Source organism: Bombus flavifrons, chromosome 2, assembly GCF_040668555.2.
Source record: "Bombus flavifrons isolate JBK064 chromosome 2, iyBomFlav1_principal, whole genome shotgun sequence".
Lineage (NCBI taxonomy): Eukaryota > Metazoa > Arthropoda > Insecta > Hymenoptera > Apidae > Bombus > Bombus flavifrons.
In genome coordinates, this window is record NC_138443.1 from 1914473 (window position 1) to 1933755 (window position 19283).

Genomic DNA, 19283 nt, shown 5'->3' on the forward strand with positions numbered 1-19283 from the left:
ATTTTTTAATACATACCCAACCTTGGTTCTCTGTTTCTGTCATATTTCCCCTCATAAATAGTTAAGTAAAGAAAATTTTGTCATAAATCACTGAATTGGCTCACGGGCCGACGCTCTAAACTAAACATACAGAATAAAATTACCCTCTACAAAATCGTAATAAAACCTGTCTGGACCTACGAAATCCAACTATGGGGAACAGTAAGTAACTCTAACATTGAAATACTTCAACGCTTCCAATCGAAAACGTTAAGATCCTTAATAGATGCACTTTGGTATGTTACCAACGAAACAATACATCGCGACCTCAAGATACCCACAGTCAAAGAGGAAATAGTAAAATATAGCGACAAATATAGCATAAGAGTCAACAAACACCGAAACCCCCTAATCACTGGATTACTTGATACGTCGGACCAGATCCGCAGGCTGAAGCGACACTACTCGCTAGACCTAAACGCTAGATTCAATTAGTTATTTAAATTAAGTAATATTTACTTATTTAAATATTTACTTGTAAATTATACTTATCTATAATAAGTATTAACTTATTATAAATAATTAGCCATGTCACTGCGCCACGCCAGAAAAAATTACTGAAAATTCTCAATGCGAGAATTGATTGTAAATTTTAATAAATAAAAAGAAAAAAAAATAAATCACTGAACGTTTACAGCTTTATATAAATAATAAGGCATCTTTGGACATAAGTTTATACGACCTTTTCTCATCTACTTGATCTTATTGAAAAGTAGGATAAATTTAGCCCTGATATTTTTAGACACACTCTGTATAAATAGAGTCGAACTGTACTTCTTGGACACCATATATGTTGCGGCATCACGGTCACCGATGCATATCCTACATGTAGACGTGTACTTAGGACATCTCCAGCCTGTATACAGAAGTTGCCCGTATACAAGCTGGGATCCCGTTCGTCGGCTGCATCGGAGAATATACGGACATATATTCGCTGATATTATCGCCTCCTTAAGCGCATCTCACATCGCGTCTTTTTTCCCAGGAGGCTTCTAAATAATCAGTTCGGCGGAAACTCGTAACATTCGCGACCAAATGAATCCTGCGCTTCGGTGTCAGAGGATCCGCACGAGCTCGGTGGGAATTTTTCTCTGAATTAATTCTTAGATAATTAATCTCTCGCAGCCGCTACTAACCGATATATTAGACGGCTAGGAAATTCGCCTGGCGAACGAAACTCAAGGGAACACGACTCGTGCTCGTTTGTTCGATCGCAATTTATTTAGGTCGAGCCGAGAACGCTCGTTTTTCTTCGTGATAACGTGAGATCATTTGCATAAATCTGTTAAAACGACCGATCCGTAGATTTTCGTTACAACATATCTTGAATTTATGTAGGTTTTCATTAGCTCGCTGTCTTATGGTGTTCTTCGGTGCGAGAATGGAAGTTGAAAATTGGTATTTAGTGCATTAATATCATGTCTAAAATACGAAACATTATTGTTGAGACATTAAAACATTAAAAGTTGAAACATTACACGCAATTTATATTTAGCGATATGTACATCGTTTTGTGTAATTTGAAATTCAAGTTAATTCTCTGAAATTAAGGTTTTCTTGGTAGAAGCATATCTTCTTTCTTTCAATGTACCAAGGTTACAGATGTTTGGTTTTTAACCTATGCCATGAATGTGATGAATGAAATAAATATAAATGGCGAAGAAAATCGAAAGGAACGAATACAAAGGATCGATGGATCACGCTCATTTCTTCGACATTTACGTGCGACTTCATGTCTCGCTATTCGCTCTTTTATTCTTTTTTCCTTTTTTTGCATCGTACCTGTTGCCAACCGTTCTAAAGATGTTTATATTCATAGCGATGCTTTTTAAAGACCTTCCACGATTTTCTGCGAAAGATAATAAATATATCTTCTTACATCAGGAGTAAAAAATTCGTTGTCTTGTACGTTTTCTGATACAATAATTGTTGGAAAATATATATGTTGTCTTCCGTTGGTATTATAAACAAGACTTTATCTTGCTTTTTGCACGAACCTGCACGCGTTTGCGTGCACTGCGTACATGTCGCTGGACAAACCACAATCGACCATTTTAATCGAGCAACACGAACAAGTCTGTTCACGAAGGGAGAAGTTCTTTCACGATAAAGCAGCAGCTGAAAACAGTATTAATAACTACTATAAATTTTGTCCTACTATAAATTTTGAAATTAATGTAGAATAATTATTAATGAGAAATATTTGCTTTGCATGAGAGAAATTGAAGATGTTGAAGATAAAAATAACAATTTTGGCTGAGAAATGATAAAATTTAAATAATACAAAATATAATACTAGTAGAAAAAATTAAAAATATTATGCGCGGAAATATTTAGTCTGAAAAAATAAATATACCAATAAGTTAAAGATCATATTCACAGATTTTGAATTTTGCGCTGAAGATTGCCATTTTGTATGACACCATTACTCTTCTCCTATTAATGAAGCCATCAAAATGTTTCTATAGATAAATTTATCTTAATTACTTAAACGCAATAACGTTCTTTACTTTCCTACAGTTCTCTACAATGCTTTTCAGTTCATCGATGTATATGCTTGACGACAGTTACAAAAAAATAGATGTAAGTTCCGTAATGGTCCTTTTCCTTGCCGACAGATAACGCAGCTTTGTCATCGTTGTCCCGTTTTCTGTACTAGAAACGTGCGATTTTGAGAGTTAGGAGGTTCGACTGAGTCATCGTTTGACCATTTTTATCTTTTTAGCAGATTTGGTATCGGTTAAAATAAGCGGAAATCCGATGAAACGTTGGGGAAAATTCTCGACAATCTGATAGGCCGTTTCCTGAATTTCTGTCCGGTTTGTGGATTCGAGCGTCGCGGGTTGTAAGCTTTCTGCCCTTGAGGACTCGCCGAAGCAAATAAGTGTGCGTGAAAACGAGACGTTATTGGAGTTGCTCGTGGCCGTGGGCTTACGATGATTCGGTACGTTACACCGCTCCAAATAATTAGAGGATCTCGTCTCTGAAAGATGCACTAATTGTGACATGAGTGAGTTGCCGTGAGGTAGAAGTTGAAGTATGACGAGAATTCGTGCTTTCATTTCAATTTTTTGATATTGCCTGATATTTTCTAATGTTTTTCCTTTTTCGTTTTCTCGATTTTTCTTAATGACATACAGCGTTTTTATTTTTCTTTTCAATGGAATTTAATGTGAGTGTACAGATAAATTTAATGACTTATGATTCCTCGCTTTTGCTACATGTGATTTACGGTCATCGTTCCCTTTAATTTTCACTTGTGAAACTTAAATTATATTTTGGCAAAAATAAGCGAATATCCAGATACTTTTGAGCGATAGTGTACGATCGACCAAGAATGTATAAATGTTTTGAATTCATAAAAAAGTGTTTCAACGCTCCAACCTGCTTCATAAAGCAGCAGGTATTTCAATATCCTAACTTGCTTAATAAAAAAAGCATTCAACATTTTAACTTGCTATGTCGTTAACTTTCCGCTAAAATTAACAGCATTCACATTCGATAAATTTCAGTTTCTTTTAATATTCATCAGAATTTCCATCTGAATGCCATTTCTCCTACAAATTAAAGACACTCGTTTATAATAATTTTTGCGTTACGAATATGTATGATGTCACCATTTACGCAGGTCGTCGTCCGTGAAATTTTGTTAAATCTCGACGCGTCTTCCGCGAATACTCTTCAAACGGTCGGAGTTATCGTAACGAGCATTAAATCTCGACGCGTGTTAGGGACTCGAGTGCTCGTTAGTTCCTGTTCTTCGGCGTGCGTGGTCGCGCGAGCCGTTTCGCAGTCTTTTTGCTTGGTCGAATCGAACGAGCTCATTTTCCAATGAGAAATTCACCGTTCAGGAACGAAACGGTAGTCCGTGGCACGTTTCACGATAAACTATTACCGTAACGAACGCGTCTTGTACCTACACGTTTCGTCTTTCTTCATGCTGGCCAATATATAGTTTCCAATGAATATCGAAGACCTTCTTTCCGGAAGGATTTTATTCGTTCGAGCGAGGGAAGAAAGCGAATCATGAAATTGAAATGGTAAACGATCTAAGCGTCAGAGGTGAAGCTTTCCAATAGAAACAAAGAAACGCGTTAATTTTACTAATTACGTCGTTTATCACTTGAACGTTGTGGACTTGCAGCGTTCATCACCTTTGCAAATGTAAAAGGAGAATAAATGCTGAGGAATATGTTGAAATTAATAAAATTAAATAATAAAAAGGTAATAATATAACATAAACATAGTAATAATAATAGAGATAACAAAATTAGATAGATTTATTTATTATTGTATTATACTTTTAATTTTGTAAACAATTAAGTGATTAAATAATGTTTGCAATGTTACCAAGCTATTAACCTTGTTACAGAGGGATAAATTTATTAAGGTTAGAAAGGGGCGATTGTTATTCCTTTCCTTTGTTTCGTCGAGAAAAATAATGTTTCTTCTCTTGAATTAAAATTATGCATAAAAGGCTTTCATAAATTCAGTGACATTTATTCGTAACAAGATTCATTATATCTTTTGAAATTATGCTTGAATTAAAGAAAAGCTAAATATACATATAGTGCGAATATAATGTATGCCTACCAACATCCTTCAAGAGTTTAAAATGCTAAAATATAACTGGATATTAAAAGGAACCTGTGCTTTTAACTTAAATACATACTTCAGCTTCAAAAGACCTCTCTACTATATAAAATTGTTTAATATGTAGTTTAATAATTAAATTGCCCAATTACACGTTCTTGAGAGGAGCGTACAAATTTTCCCATTTTATCTGAGAAATAAAAGAAATGGTTTGTATATTTGAATATTGTTTATATATATTTATATATATTTGAAAAAGTAATTTCACTCTTTTGATATCTATGAAGAAGATCGCTGCATTTAATTTATCAAACTGTCGTATAAATTAAAATTATTCATAAAAAAGCTTTCATATGAGTTATATTCGATGACATTTATTCACAACAACGTTAATTATATCTTTTGAAATTAAGCTTGAATTAAAGGAAATCTAAATATACATATAACGCGTATATGATGTATATCTACCAACATTCTTCAAGAGGTTAAAATACTAGAATATAACAGAATGTTGAAAAGTATTTCTACTGTCAATCTGAATATACATTTAAATTTCAAAAGCTCTTTGCTATACAAAATTGTTTAATGTGTAATTTAATCATTAACTTGTTCAATTACACGTTCTTAAAAGGAGCATACAAATTTCATCTGAGAAATAAAAAAAGAATGGTTCGTATATATCTTTTCAAAATGATTATGATTTTATCGAATATCGCCGTGTTCGAATTGTCAAACGATTAGATTCAGTAATCCGTTTGTTATTCTTTTCCGTATTTGTTTTGCATTTTCCGCATACCCTTGCTTCGTTTCATTTTTGTACTGCTGAGTTCTCGGAAAGGATGCTGCGATTACAAACAGAGTTTTCTCACGTTCATGGATAAAGTGGAATTTATGTTTGGCGACGAAGGTCTCCGCTATCATGTTATGACGATGTCAGAGTCAAAGGAAAAGCTTTCACGATGCAAGAACACGATAGAGGCCTTTGAGGGACAAAATTAGCGATCCTCATATTTACATGCGTACACGTATATCAAACGAGAGTTACACGTGTGTTTAAAATGTCATCGATCAGAGAGACATATTCTTGAAAGCTTCGTTTTATGGAGATCCCCAAGTAGAAAAAATAGAAAGCTTTAGGGTAGTTTCGTAATTATGAGAGGCAGTGCATTATAATTCTATATTTTAATACATCTTGTACATTTTGTTACCTTTAACATTTTTGTAAATGCATAAACATTCACAGTTATGGTTAATTCAAATAAATGTAAGAAGTTCTTTTTTCCTAGTAGTCATTGATAATTGGTATTTAATGGTAATTACAAACTGTTACTGATACTTTTGCTATGAAAGAGCGTACTATCTCATCAATGGTCATTAATATCTCAAATATTCATGAATTTAATGGGAATTGTGTTTGCTCCGTTTTCTTTTGCTTTCCCACTTTAATCGATAGATATAATTTGAAATAGAAACAATAAAAAACATTCCGTCCATTCAGTTTTTAGAAGAGTAAAGAGTATATTTGATCGAATGTCTAGGTTTCACAATTTCGAAGACATTTAACTCGAAAAACTGGTTTTAAGCCGACACACGTAAACTTTCAATTCGTGTCTGTGTCTAAAAATACACTGCTTAGCATCGCAATTATCGAAGACCTTGTGAGTTATATTAACATACCTTTTTCGTTTCGAAATGCTGGTAACAAATTTTGTTACTGAACCTTTAGCTGTAGTGGTAGGGAAGTAATTAATTAGATTAAAAAATAAGAGAAGGTAAAGCAGACTTCGGAGAAGGAAAATTATGGCTTATTAAAGTATGTACTTTGAATATATGTATTTGAATATGAAAGGGTTTATAATCTCCTTGAATAATTTTCAATCTAAATATTAGTTGTTTGACAGTTAAAAGATTCGAATTGCAACAACAGACACAAACTTTGTAAGATTTAATTAAACTACCAAATATTCATTTAAGTTATCTTTGCTTCACAATGTAATTTTTTCAAGACAAATTTTTCTTTCAATAGTACGCTAATACATATAATAGTACGGACTACAGTGCACTCAGATGTAGAAAAATAAGAAATATACCAAATCACCACTTTGCACAATTACTATAATACACTTTTCAACCCTCTATCTCCTTGAACATTTTATATTAAATATTCTACAAAATAAGTACCGTTCTTTGTACGTTTTATGTATCTTTTCTAATCATGTGTATAAAAGCCACAGTCTAGTTATATCTGGAAGTAATTACTTTCATTTCAAATAAAAATATCCCGAATACAACGAAGTCTTGAAATTCCTGACTACGGCAGAAAAGGTTTGGCGTAAAAGTGTTATCAGATGGAAACTTTATAGAAGACAATTCCACTGTCACTCCACGTACTTCCTCTATCAGATAATGTCTACCTGGACATTTCGCCTAGAACAGCTGACAGATAACGCGTCGCTAATGTTTGAGAAATCGGTTTTCGAGCGAGCACACGCTGTTGCGAACAGATGTTGTTGGTACTGGTGGTTCGACGTGCCAGAGGCGATCTCATTTATATTCCTCCGGGCATTTCTCAGCGTACGATAATATTCGCCAGTTAAACAATGTGGTACCCCCTTCTTCTCTCGTCGATACGCAATTTTGTAGAACGACCGGGTCGCGAGGGTGATTCATCGGTCGCTGTTTATCTTCCAGCCTTTATCCTAGACTGCATGTCTCTTTCCCGTGGCCTCTGTCAGTGTGCAAAGCCGTAAAGACAGACTTACTTACTTGGCAGGCGTAAACTCGGTTCGATCTGTGGCTCTGGTGCCATTCCACGAAACAACAGAGTTTCCAACGAATTGATAACTTGTTCCTCCTAGCCAGATAGGCGGCCAAGCTGACGCTATCGGTTCACGATGACTTGCTTGACTTTGATTTTACTAACGAGCGAGGGGCTTACTGGTAAACTGCATTCTTTTTTAGAAAAAAGAGATAAACATACAGGAAACGATGTACAGGGTATTTCAGTATTTATTTGTCAGCTAGATTCTGTCGAATTATCTGGCTATAAATTCGAAGAAAATGTTATATAGACATACACAGAAACGTTCCGAAATTTCTTTATTAAACCGAGAATATTTATGCAAGTTCATATTTTTATGAGGATAATTAAAACAAAAATGGAATTTAGGAAACAAATGGAATTTGGTTATCATTGCCATTGTTATGAGACGCTATCATGATTATGTTGGTAAAGTTCGAAACAATAGGAATTATGAGACATTCGATATAAATAATAATTTTCAGAAATTACAAGGTTAATGAAACAGTTAATTATTGTTGCAAATGACAACGTGAGTTCGTGCTCGCCACCCATATGCAGATGCGTTAGTTATAAGAAATAGTAACTAGAAGATAATCCTATTTACAATCCTATTTACAGGCTTAAGATGCTTTTTTGTTTTTATCCCTAGTTTTTGTAAGCGCGTGCAATAAAGGTTTTTTGGCTCACAACGGTGTGATAGATTTATCCATTCAATAACATAATAACTATTGTGATCCTACCTCTGAGTATAGAAATAACAACAATTATCCATTATAATAACAAACCTGTATATTTAGTGTGATCGTTATCAAACGTTTGTGAATGAATATAGTAACGGATTTTAGTAATTAACGTAGGTAAACTGAGTCGTTAATAGCTAAGCTTTGCTATGGACTATTCAGTTTATCTATGGTGGCTGAATGTTTGATAGCATATAGAGTTTCCCACTAATTACTTCTAATTGTCTAATTCTTTGTTGTTGGAATTTTCTTCAAATCGTAATTTATTTACTTCGTTTTAAAAACTAGGATAGAATGGATCTTGTACTTTGAAGAAGAGAAAGCAAGCAATGTTCGCACAATTTTTTGTTCTTTTCCATTTCATTAGACATTTTGTTTGTGAGAACAGGGACTGCAGAACTATCAAATCATAGTGATAATAATATCTCAAATATCTCTATAAGATAACGTTAAAGATTTGGTGTACTGGTGAGAAGCAGGAAATATCACACAAAACACGGATATAATTAAATGTAAAATAATTGATACTTTATTAATCATTGTGTTTTATGACGTTTAATCAAGGTACATATAGGCTTCATATTATTAACAATACAGTTGAATCGAATTTTGTTTTCTTTTGAGACAGACCAAAGTATCGAAATTTAATTTTTTCCAATAAAGCTATTTTGTGAAATTCCTTACTTTATCCCTTCACTTTTCAATTATCTTTTTACTAGTTTACTTCAAGCTAATTGCTATTTTTTTACGGCTTTTATTCTAAATTGCACATCCGTTGCTTTTATATCGATTGTCATTATCGTCGTCGAAATAACACGCTTTCCTATGGAATGATAATATTTCTCGTTGGATGATAAACGAGCTCGCGCTGGCCATCGTTCGAGTCATTCGACTTTGATTCCGTGCTCGCGAGTCCCTTATGACTTTATTCGTCCGTGTCATTTACGAGATTGCACGCCGCTACCGAGAAATCGTCGCTTCCAGGAGTCTTTCCGTATAAAACCGATGGCAAGGCGACGAGAGGGAATTTTCAGTGCGATCGGTAATGATCATTGCGATGGAATTTTTGCGCGTAGCCGAGGATCTCAAAGAAAATAAATGACTCGTGAGTCAGACAGTTGTAACGGTGTGTGTCGCAAACTGGCATGGAAAAATTGGCGGCGATAAAACAAATTGTCAGTTTCTTTCGCCTGTCTGATGCTGTTGCGTTTTCAAGATGTGACGAATTGAGATTTTGGAGTGCCATTTATGGTCCGCGGTACATACTCACCTGGCAATAACGAATATTCTAATATTTTCTGCTTTTCATGAGTTCGAATAACGGTGACACTCCATTTATCCGAACTCCACTTATTCGAATGAATTAGCGTCTCATTAAGTGGACTCCTGTTGATTGAATCCACTTATTGGAACAAAAAGTTGTGATTAACGAGTAAAATCAGTGAACTATAAGTAGTAAGTAACATTAGAAGATTATCGATGATTACTGTTAAACTACAGTATTTTTAAATAGTAATTGCGAAACTCATTAATTTTATGGCATAAATTGAAAAAGTTAGATTGTTTGCTGAGTCACTAAGAAAGCTTCAGAAATATATTGAAGTATTTACTATCGATAGTATTTGTTTTATTCTATACAAAATGTCAATGTTTTATTACTACCTATAAAATTTAATTTTCTTGTTTCTAAAGGAATAAGCCTTAGATTACGTATTGATAAAAAGCTACTCCATTTAACCTAATTTAACGTACATTGTGGGTATTTTAAATTGTTTGATGGATAGACCAATCGCCTGACAACCTAATGTTTCGTCCTTACATCTCGTTTCAACGATCTGATCAACAGATTTTCCTGCTTTCGACATCCCATAAACCATGTATTTACTTTTCGATATCTTTATCTGAATGTCTTTAAGGTAAGGTCATAACGTGTATACGTTAGTTAGTACAAAAATATAATCAGATTAAAGAACAAAAGACAAAATCGATATTTAATTATCCCTTCTATATATACAGAAAAGAACGCCATTGACATAGCAGGAATCCTCTATTAATTCGTTTTACTTTGAAACGCGATAGAAAGTGTCAGTTAAAGTAACCAAATGTCACGATTTCACAAACGACAAAATAATAATCGTATCTATCTTTTCATGTTTATGAAAGGAATTATTCTACCCATACAATTTGAAATTTTATTTCATCGATTTTTTCTATTTTGATGCCTCAAATCGCTACGATTTATCACATCCACTTCAATTATCTTGCACAACGTATCGTCAAACGATTTATCAAAACGTCGTTAGAACAGTCTTATCTACATTCATGGTGAAAAGCACAAACTAAGAGCTTTTGAAAAATAGTGAACCTGTCTACCATTTTATTTCCTATGGATATCTAATTTTAGTTTTGCTTTACTTTTGGAACGGTCGTCCGATCGCTTTCACCACGTGTGTCATATTTTCCTAGAACAGAACGGTTACACAGCTGAGTAATCTGTTAAGGAGATGCTTCGACATGCTTTCACTTGGTATTGAGTTTGATTTACAACCGCTGTTTGAATTGTGCTACGATCGCGACACGGTTCGCACGATTTCGTCTCGAATATTATTCAGTCGCCACCACATACCATGGTATTACATTGGATTATAAATTGTTAATATCACAAATTCATATGTTGCAAGCAAAACTAATCAACTTCACTTTTTGTAAACTCCCCAATTTTGTTATCTCAGCATATGAATAATGGACTACAGATATTTCTGCGTTTGTGGAAAATTTAAAGATGCCAAAATGTCGTATGCAATATGCAAAATACATAAAATATTACTCAGAATTATTTTCTCGTTTTAAAATGAAAATTGGATCGATACCTATATTTCTTCTTTTGTGATCTTATAAGCTCATTGATTGTAGATCACCAAAGGTCTGATATACTTGTTGTTTCATGATAATTTCATCCAGTTCATATCATAAGAAAAATACATGTTTACAGAAATAGAATGTAATTACTTTAAGAAGATCAAATCAATGAAGAAAATAAATAGACCAAAGTTGTGTGAACAAAATGATAGAAACAATCGTTGAATATTTTATGACTTTGAAATCTCGTTGGAAAACGATATTTATTATACAAAAATAAATTGCTTCTTGTTGAATAGGGATTCATATAACAATTTTTCAATTTAATTCTATCAACATATGAATACACCGATACCTTCACACTATCATTGACAGTAATTGCGTAATAATCTGGTTGTATCGTAATAAAGTCGCTCTTTTTCGTATAATCGGTGACGAAGATTAAATAAAACGAGACGTTTAAGGTTACAAAATTGAAACGGCGTGAATCCACTCGAGCTCGTGCCAATTTTGGATAATTAATCTGTTAATTTTTTCAGCGAGCAAACGGTCACTCGAAAATGGGGTTGAAACGACGACGCAACAAAGCAGAGCACCGATGAAGTGATTAATTCGATCGCGAGTGTGGGTGTAGAAGAAAATGATGACTGCCATGGCCAGATTACCTTGCAAGCAGACTTCGCCTTCGCAACAGCCGCGAGTCAATAATTTTGGGAACAGTCGAAACTCCTACTGGAACATGCAGACCAGGCATCCAGCACCTCCATACGTCAGGAATCATCAACGACACACTGATCATACCGGTAAGTCGATACGTTATTTATTATTAACGTACCTTTCGCTACACGTGTTGCGCTCCCAGGGTGAAGGTCGAGGCGGTCGCTTTTCACGATCAACCCTTTTTTTTTCCTCCCTTCTTTCCTTTCTTTCAACGTATAATTTAACGCAGGGGAAACTCGATGTATAAAAAGGCGCTTTGAAGGAGCAGAGTATTTATATCAGATATAATTCCTTCCTGTTGAATATATGCGTCGACGGCGCCTTTTCCTCCGAGTTATATTGAGACGTCTAACCTTAGCGAAGATATATCCTATTGTGTGTAATATTGAAAGGAACAATATATTTTCTTTTATATATTCTCGATCAGTAGACCGCGGATTTTTATGTATTTATAGGAATTATAAAAGTGAAAACATGTAAAATATTTAAAATGTTGCGCCTGTTATAATATTCAATAGGTTGGACAAACTTCAATTCACAAGTTCAATTTTACGCTGAAGCTTGAATATTAAAAATCTTGCTATTTATCGAAACGAGAACAAGGATACTGAATACGAAACTAGATATAAACTTAACAAATTAATTTACCAAGTTCTATTGCCGAGAAGAAATAACGGAATTTCCTCTTCTTCTATATTTAGAACAGGGACGCCATCAATATGATTTCCAGTTTTCGACGAGAGCCCTTGGTTTTCTGGCTCTTTGAAGTTAGAGAAGCTAAATTAAATTTGTATTTGGACGTTATCATTAAGTTAAATCTGCTTTTCGGATCATAATTTTCATTTGTATTGAAGTTGAGGATAATGGAAATTTTCGGTTGGAAGGACCAGGAAGGATGCTGGAAAGAAGCGTTTTAATTAAAAGTTACTTAACTGGGAATCGATCGCAACACGGGCACGGACTTTTGCGATTCATAACTCTTCGTTATTTACGCTGCGTGCTGTGCAACCTTCCTACGGGCAACGTTACATCCTTGAACGAACTTCCTATCGAGCGGACCGTTTTATCTTCACCCTTCACCGTTATCGTCATTAATTATCCTTTTTACGGCACGTTCGAACAACCCGTTCTTTCGTAACGATCTTTGACAAGTTACCAGGTACTCGCAGAAACGTCACAGTATCACCTAATATTTGGAACGATGATTTATCGAGCCTCTAGATCGCTTTCTAACGAGTTACGTTTGCCATTTAATTACGCGACTGTTTTACCAAAATACGTATTTCTTGAATTAACCAATAGTCTTTAATAACATCGTTATATTTCTATAGTATTATTGCAATTTTCATATTATTCTTCATTCTATTAGCGTAATTATATTACTATTACGCTTTTTTTTAACGACATCGTATATATTTACTATGTAATTCGCGATTATTTTATCGAGATACTTTGTACAACTTTTAAATGACGGGAAGTCATTGCTGTCAAGTTCCTATTTTATTATCGTAACTCCTATGGCAATTTCTGCAATCTTTTATTTTATTAATTTCATCTTATTGCGCTTTGTCATTTTTTCTGACCACATTATGTTTATCATCCAGCGATTTGACTATTTTACTTCGACATATTTTTCAAATTACCAATGATCTTTCTCATTTTTATGTTTTTATTTCATTGTCACAATTTTTATTTTCATTTTTGCAATTTTTTATAGTGCCGTAATTTATACACAGACGTAATTTATACACACACATGAAACGAAATTGTAACAATAACATAGTGATGCATAAGCCTGCCTGTATTCTCAATAAGCCCAACTATTCGATTTCGTAATGTTCTTAATCAAATTTCGTCGCGCTCTACCAATCTCATATTCTGCGCCTGTGTAAAAATTATAAATAAATAATTGTACTGTTATAATTTCGTGCTGGTCTTTGCAATTTTGTTACTTTACCCGTGTAATTTCATCGCGTTCTGTTTCTTTACAATTTGTTATTTCAGTTTCTAGCTGCTTTTTCGTTTCATTACTGTGATTCTGTACACCCTTTCATTACATGGTATTCTGTTATGATAGAACTTCAGTTAACATTTTTACCGTGCGCCGAGCAAATTGCGACGAGTGTAATAATTTGTATACGGTAAAAAATATCTACGCGTTGGAAAGTTTCGAAAGGTGAAAACGTGGCAGGAAAAAATAATGTCGCGGTGACAAGCTGGTAATTTGCGAAACTTTTCTCATTTTTGTTCCACTGAAAGTTTTTCTCCCATTCGTTGGTGTAAAAATGGTAAAAATCCTACAGTTCCGTGACGTTTTCTCGAGATTCTTTAGAGAACGGGTGCACCTTGCAGTTGGACACTTTCATGTCATCGCTGAATCCACAGGAGTGCTTTGAGTTTCTGTCGGCGCATCCTTTTTCTTATCTGTGTTCCGCCACGTTATTATCACAGTCTCCGGTCGTTTCAAAAGAAAATCTGTTACAGTATGTCAAACATATGTCATCGGCTACCATGACTGACGTCAACCTAACAAGCATGTTACCAAGAAGTTCCAAGTCAGTTTCAGTCTCGAATGGAACGAATGACACGAATAACTCGTCGCTTTATGCAAGTCCTTTGACGAAAGAGTTGCAATGAATGGGAAATAATAGAGAGATTGGACTTCAAACAGATCTCTTCTACGTTTCTTTTGTAGACTGTCAACTATTTCTAAATGAAACATAAGGTATATATGCATTTTTAGATCTGTTAAAACGTAGATTGGAAATAGCAGAAGGTACTTCAAACGAAGTTTGGAATAGTTCCCTGCTACGTTTCTTTTATAAATTTCTAGCTATGTTTAAACTAAACTTAAGGCAAGCGTGTATTTTTAAATTTGTTAAAAAATTAATCGGAAAGGATAGTAATTAAAAGTCTTTATGTTCAATCATTTTCGATCATAATGATATGCAGTTTAATTTTTTAATTACGATTGAGAATGTAACATGTAATTTAGGAATTTTTAATTACAAATTTTCAGATAAGACAAACAGTTTGTATGCGTTTTAATTATTTTGCATTATGAAACAGTGACGTTAAATTACAAATTTTTGTATTGGGATTTATTAAAATTTAAATTAAATATTAAATAATTAAAAGTTGTTAAAGTTAAGTAAATAAAAAATTTAAAGTAAAACAAAGTTAAATGAAATAAAAAATTTGTCGACCGAAATTTTTATATTAAAAATATACGGGATGATGTCAAGAAATATAGCGAAATTTAGAGACTTTTAGATTGACGTATGATTTAAATTAGAATGACAAGGAAGATACAGGATTTGTTGAGAAAGTTTTAGCACATGCTTGTTTTAACGCTCAGAACTGCTGCTTCTCAGAACGAGGCAGCTTCGCCCACTCTTTTCCTCTGCCATAGCACACGACGTTGGTTGATCCATAACATATGCCCAAATACAAACACAATACAACATACGAAGGGAAACAAAACTACATAAAGTCGTGTTCCCACATGAACAGCTAGAAGCTAATGCGATTGAAATTCTTAGAAACATTTAAACATTTCTTTTTATGGTGTATCATCGTTACATGCGGACAATCGCGCGTATAATTTTCGCACGTATTTTTTAAAACATTAAAAAAGATATTTATCGTATATTATATATATACAATTGGGAACAAAAATAAGTGGACATATAGTGGAGTTAAGTTAATCGAATTACTAGTACTAATATTGTATACTTAAGTTTTATTTATTATACAGGGTGGTTGGTAACTGGTGGTACAAGCGGAAAGGGGATGATTCTACGCGAAAAAAGAAGTCGAAAATATAGAATAAAAAATTTCCGTTATAACGAGACGCGATAAAGTGCACGCGCACCGAGCGAAAATTCAAAGTCGATTTTCTCGAAAACAAAGCCTCAAACGAAAAATTTTTATTCTATATTTTCCACTTCTTTTTTCGCGTAGAATCACCCCCTTTCCGATTGTACCACCAGTTACCAACCACCCTGTATATTCTCGTAATACACAGATTATGTAGTAAATAATTGAAATTCATATTTACGTTTCTATATGAACAGACTGTATTTAACGAAACTTTCGTTACCCAACTATTTTTGTTCCCGCTGTATATTCAAAAATAATTTCAACTGAAAAATTGTTGAACCCATCGAGAAGACTGATAAAACGCTGACGAATGTATTGAAAACTTCGATAAATTGTTGCTGCTCGTTATTTACATAAAAATGAATACATTGTTAAGAGCACTGACACGAGCATTTATTTTACATCGCAGCCTTGGAAACACGATTTTCATCCAAAATGACGCGTGTTGAAAAGACCGATGAATTGTCATCGAGCATAGGAAAGGCTGATGGACCGTCATTATAAAAACGCCAACGGACCAGCATTCTGCACAGAATGACGCTGTCCGTGTCGTTTCGAAGCAATAGAATGAATATTCGTCACGTGTTGCAGATTTAAGAATGAAATCTTTGTGCGAAACGGGTTGAGTGCAGTAAAAAGGCAAATGAATGTAGAAAATCTGCAACGACGTTAGAGGACATTAGACGAAATGTGCAGAAGTCACGTATTTAGAATGTGAAAACGCCATTCCGGTCGTAAATGGCGTGCACGATTTTGTTGAGTGTTCTGCGTGGCGCAGCGGTTTGCATGAGAACGCGGTTTAAGGGGTTCTACTGGTGGAGAGGACGGTTTTTACCCCTGAAGGGTAGATTATGCGGTCTCGTCGCGGTTAGCGAACGTTGGGCCATTTTTGATTCCGCATGGAAGTTCCATTATACATGGTGTTCCATAAAAAGTTGCTGGTATTAATGGACTGGCATTTTGAAATTCATCCAGTTGACTACACAATTTTTCGGTAGACCAATGATCTCAGTTTAAAACGAATGTAGGCATATATACGACATAATGAATATTACAAAAATTGAAAATATGTAAATGTCTTAATTTCTGTAATATTCACTTTCGTATCGTGTGATACGGGACATTATCTGTGACATAAAATGGACCATAGCGCAAGATACAGTGTATAATTGAATATGTATTTCATTAAAATTACAGTTTCTAGTTCACCAATAAATTTTTTGATAGATATTCCTAGTATTCCAGATTGCAGTATTTAAATTTAAAAGTTCAACAACTATTGTTATTTCCATTGCAAACTAAAAGTAGTATGCATAAGGTTTTGTTGTAATCTGTCATATAAAGATACAAATGAAGCTCTTACCTCTCCGTTGCTATGCTAGATTCTATCCACAAAATGCATTGCACTGAAAGCACGTAGTATCCTGTTTGCAACAGACGACAAATGATCGTCGTCAATCGATTATCTTTGTTATGTCAGAACTGAATTTCACAATTTTTTAATATTGTAATAATCTACTTGGAGCTTAGAGCTACGAATATTTGAGAAATGAGAAATGTAAATGATGTCATTCGGTGTAAAGTACTGACAGCAAAACTATTTTTACATAAGTAAGATAAAACGATAAAACTTTCTTTAATACAAAATAATCATATATGTCGGAGAAGAATTGGAATTGTGGGCGTTCGATGATCCTTTACTTACTTTATCATCGCGGATGTAGCTAATGTTTATTGGTACGAATGTGAACACTACAAGAGGCTATGAGTAATAGCGGCGATAGGATGGTCAAGATGATGGTGACAACGAATTCAGGTTCGATAACGGATCCACGGTCCACGGGATGACGAGTACCAACGTAATACATGATTCGAATAACTTTCTCGATAACTCAATCAGCAATTAACTAACTAACTAACTAACTAGCTGCTTAACTAACTCCCTGATCCAAATGAAACTGCCCTTATATTTTCCTGTCCCCACTTCTCGGGTCAATCTTAATATAATCTTTCAATTCTATCAATTCTTAATATAATCATTCCATACCTCTGTCAGGTACACGTCCCTCCCGTGACCGTGGCTACGTCCAGTGACCCGCTATGTCACTTCATAAAGCCGAACCCATCGTCACAAAGCCAGATTGAAACATTAGAACTATTTCTTATTTTTATTAATTAAGTGTAGCTATAGTAAAAGTCTGGATTAGGGTATTGGGGTTTTTCCCAACATTCCAGCCGGGAAATCCCGATGTTCTTTCATCTCCGACATATATTTCTGATGATGTATACCAAGATATCAGAATAGCTGACGATTGATATGACAGTAGATAATTTCCTGTCGCTAATAATTATGCAATTGATGCTTTAATTTAAGGAATACAATTCATAAGAAAAATTAAATTTTATCATTTTATTACTTTACAAAGGAAGAGTCACATTAACTTAGACCGTTCTCAAGATTAATAATATATTTCAAATAGAAGTTACAACAAAAGGTAACGAGTTCTATTAGAAAATCAGATTTATCACAGACATAGCCGTCTATTTATATTTCAATTGCGACTAATTAATTTCCATCGATGCATCTGTATTGTGGGTGCCATATCATTAAAGTGCATTGAATTTAAATTGTCAACAATTCGGCCAATCGATTCCACTCTGCCTGGCTATCGTGATCGAATCGTTGATTGTTTCGAGGCGAGAGTATCAGCTCCCTAAGGCGTGTCAGACGCTTGTCATCAATCATCAGCGTGCGTGGCACGCGAAAACGGGAGAAGCCGCAGATGTCCGACTGCTCGTCATTTAATGCTCGAGCTTGCCATCTCGTCCTCTTCAACGAGACACTTTAACCCGAACGCGCGTGTAAAGTGCGTACACGTGCACCACTGTCGCTCTGCATTGGCGTAACGCGGCAAAAACATCGAACCAGCCAGTAGGTCTGTTAATCCTTTCGCTGTTTGACCTATTCACATTCACAGACACTGTATCTCGCGACGCAATATCGTTCATATGACTCCAGGGACGAGATAACACGCGTATCTGGTTTTCAATATTTAACGACAGGCCTGACTAAAATGTAAAACTTACATTGAAAAAGTCAAAATATGATAGTTATATGTACATATGGCGAATGAAAGAATTTTTCAAATTGATGCGCTATGAATTTTAGTAACTTTTGTACTAAACATTTTTTATCGTATTAGTAACAGTTATCTATTCTATGGTACGCAATTATATTTACCTTAATACATCATAAATATCGCGTCAACGTTTAAAGAAAAATGAAACAAGACATTTTTGAACGTAGGAGGTGTCCTGGTATGAGTTTAGGATCGTTAACCCTTTCACATCCGCGGATGAAATGTCTGGTATGTCAATGAAAAGAAACGCCTCTCGAAGCATAAACGACATCGCGAGATATAGATGGAAAAGGGTTAATCGGTACAACCCATGGGGAGCGTAGAAAATATCAAAGCATTCAATATTCAGTATATTTACAGAATTGGACAAAAAGATCGTTAATGCTTCAGGAGAAATTTTAATACAATTGAAATGAGGGGCCACGTGTATTAACAATTCGTTGCCCTAGTCCTTCGTTGCTTTAACTTCGTTTCTAAAAAAAAAAAAAAAAAAAATGTAATTATCCA

At 34.5% G+C, this 19283-nt stretch overlaps 1 protein-coding gene across 6 annotated transcripts in view; it reads left to right on the top strand.

The window, feature by feature from the left end:
• LOC138187806 (uncharacterized) overlaps window positions 1-19283 on the top strand; it is a 53930-nt gene that overhangs the window by 19993 nt on the left and 14654 nt on the right. For 5 of the 6 annotated variants that reach the window (XM_069129002.1, XM_069128968.1, XM_069128976.1 and 2 more), the window contains exon 2: window positions 11574-11837. In XM_069129002.1, the coding sequence (XP_068985103.1) occupies window positions 11675-11837 (163 nt within the window). In that variant the 5' untranslated portion in view covers window positions 11574-11674. Of the gene's footprint in view, window positions 1-11573; window positions 11838-14238; window positions 14480-19283 lie in introns of those variants that run through there. The other variant, XM_069129011.1, reaches the window with a different exon arrangement.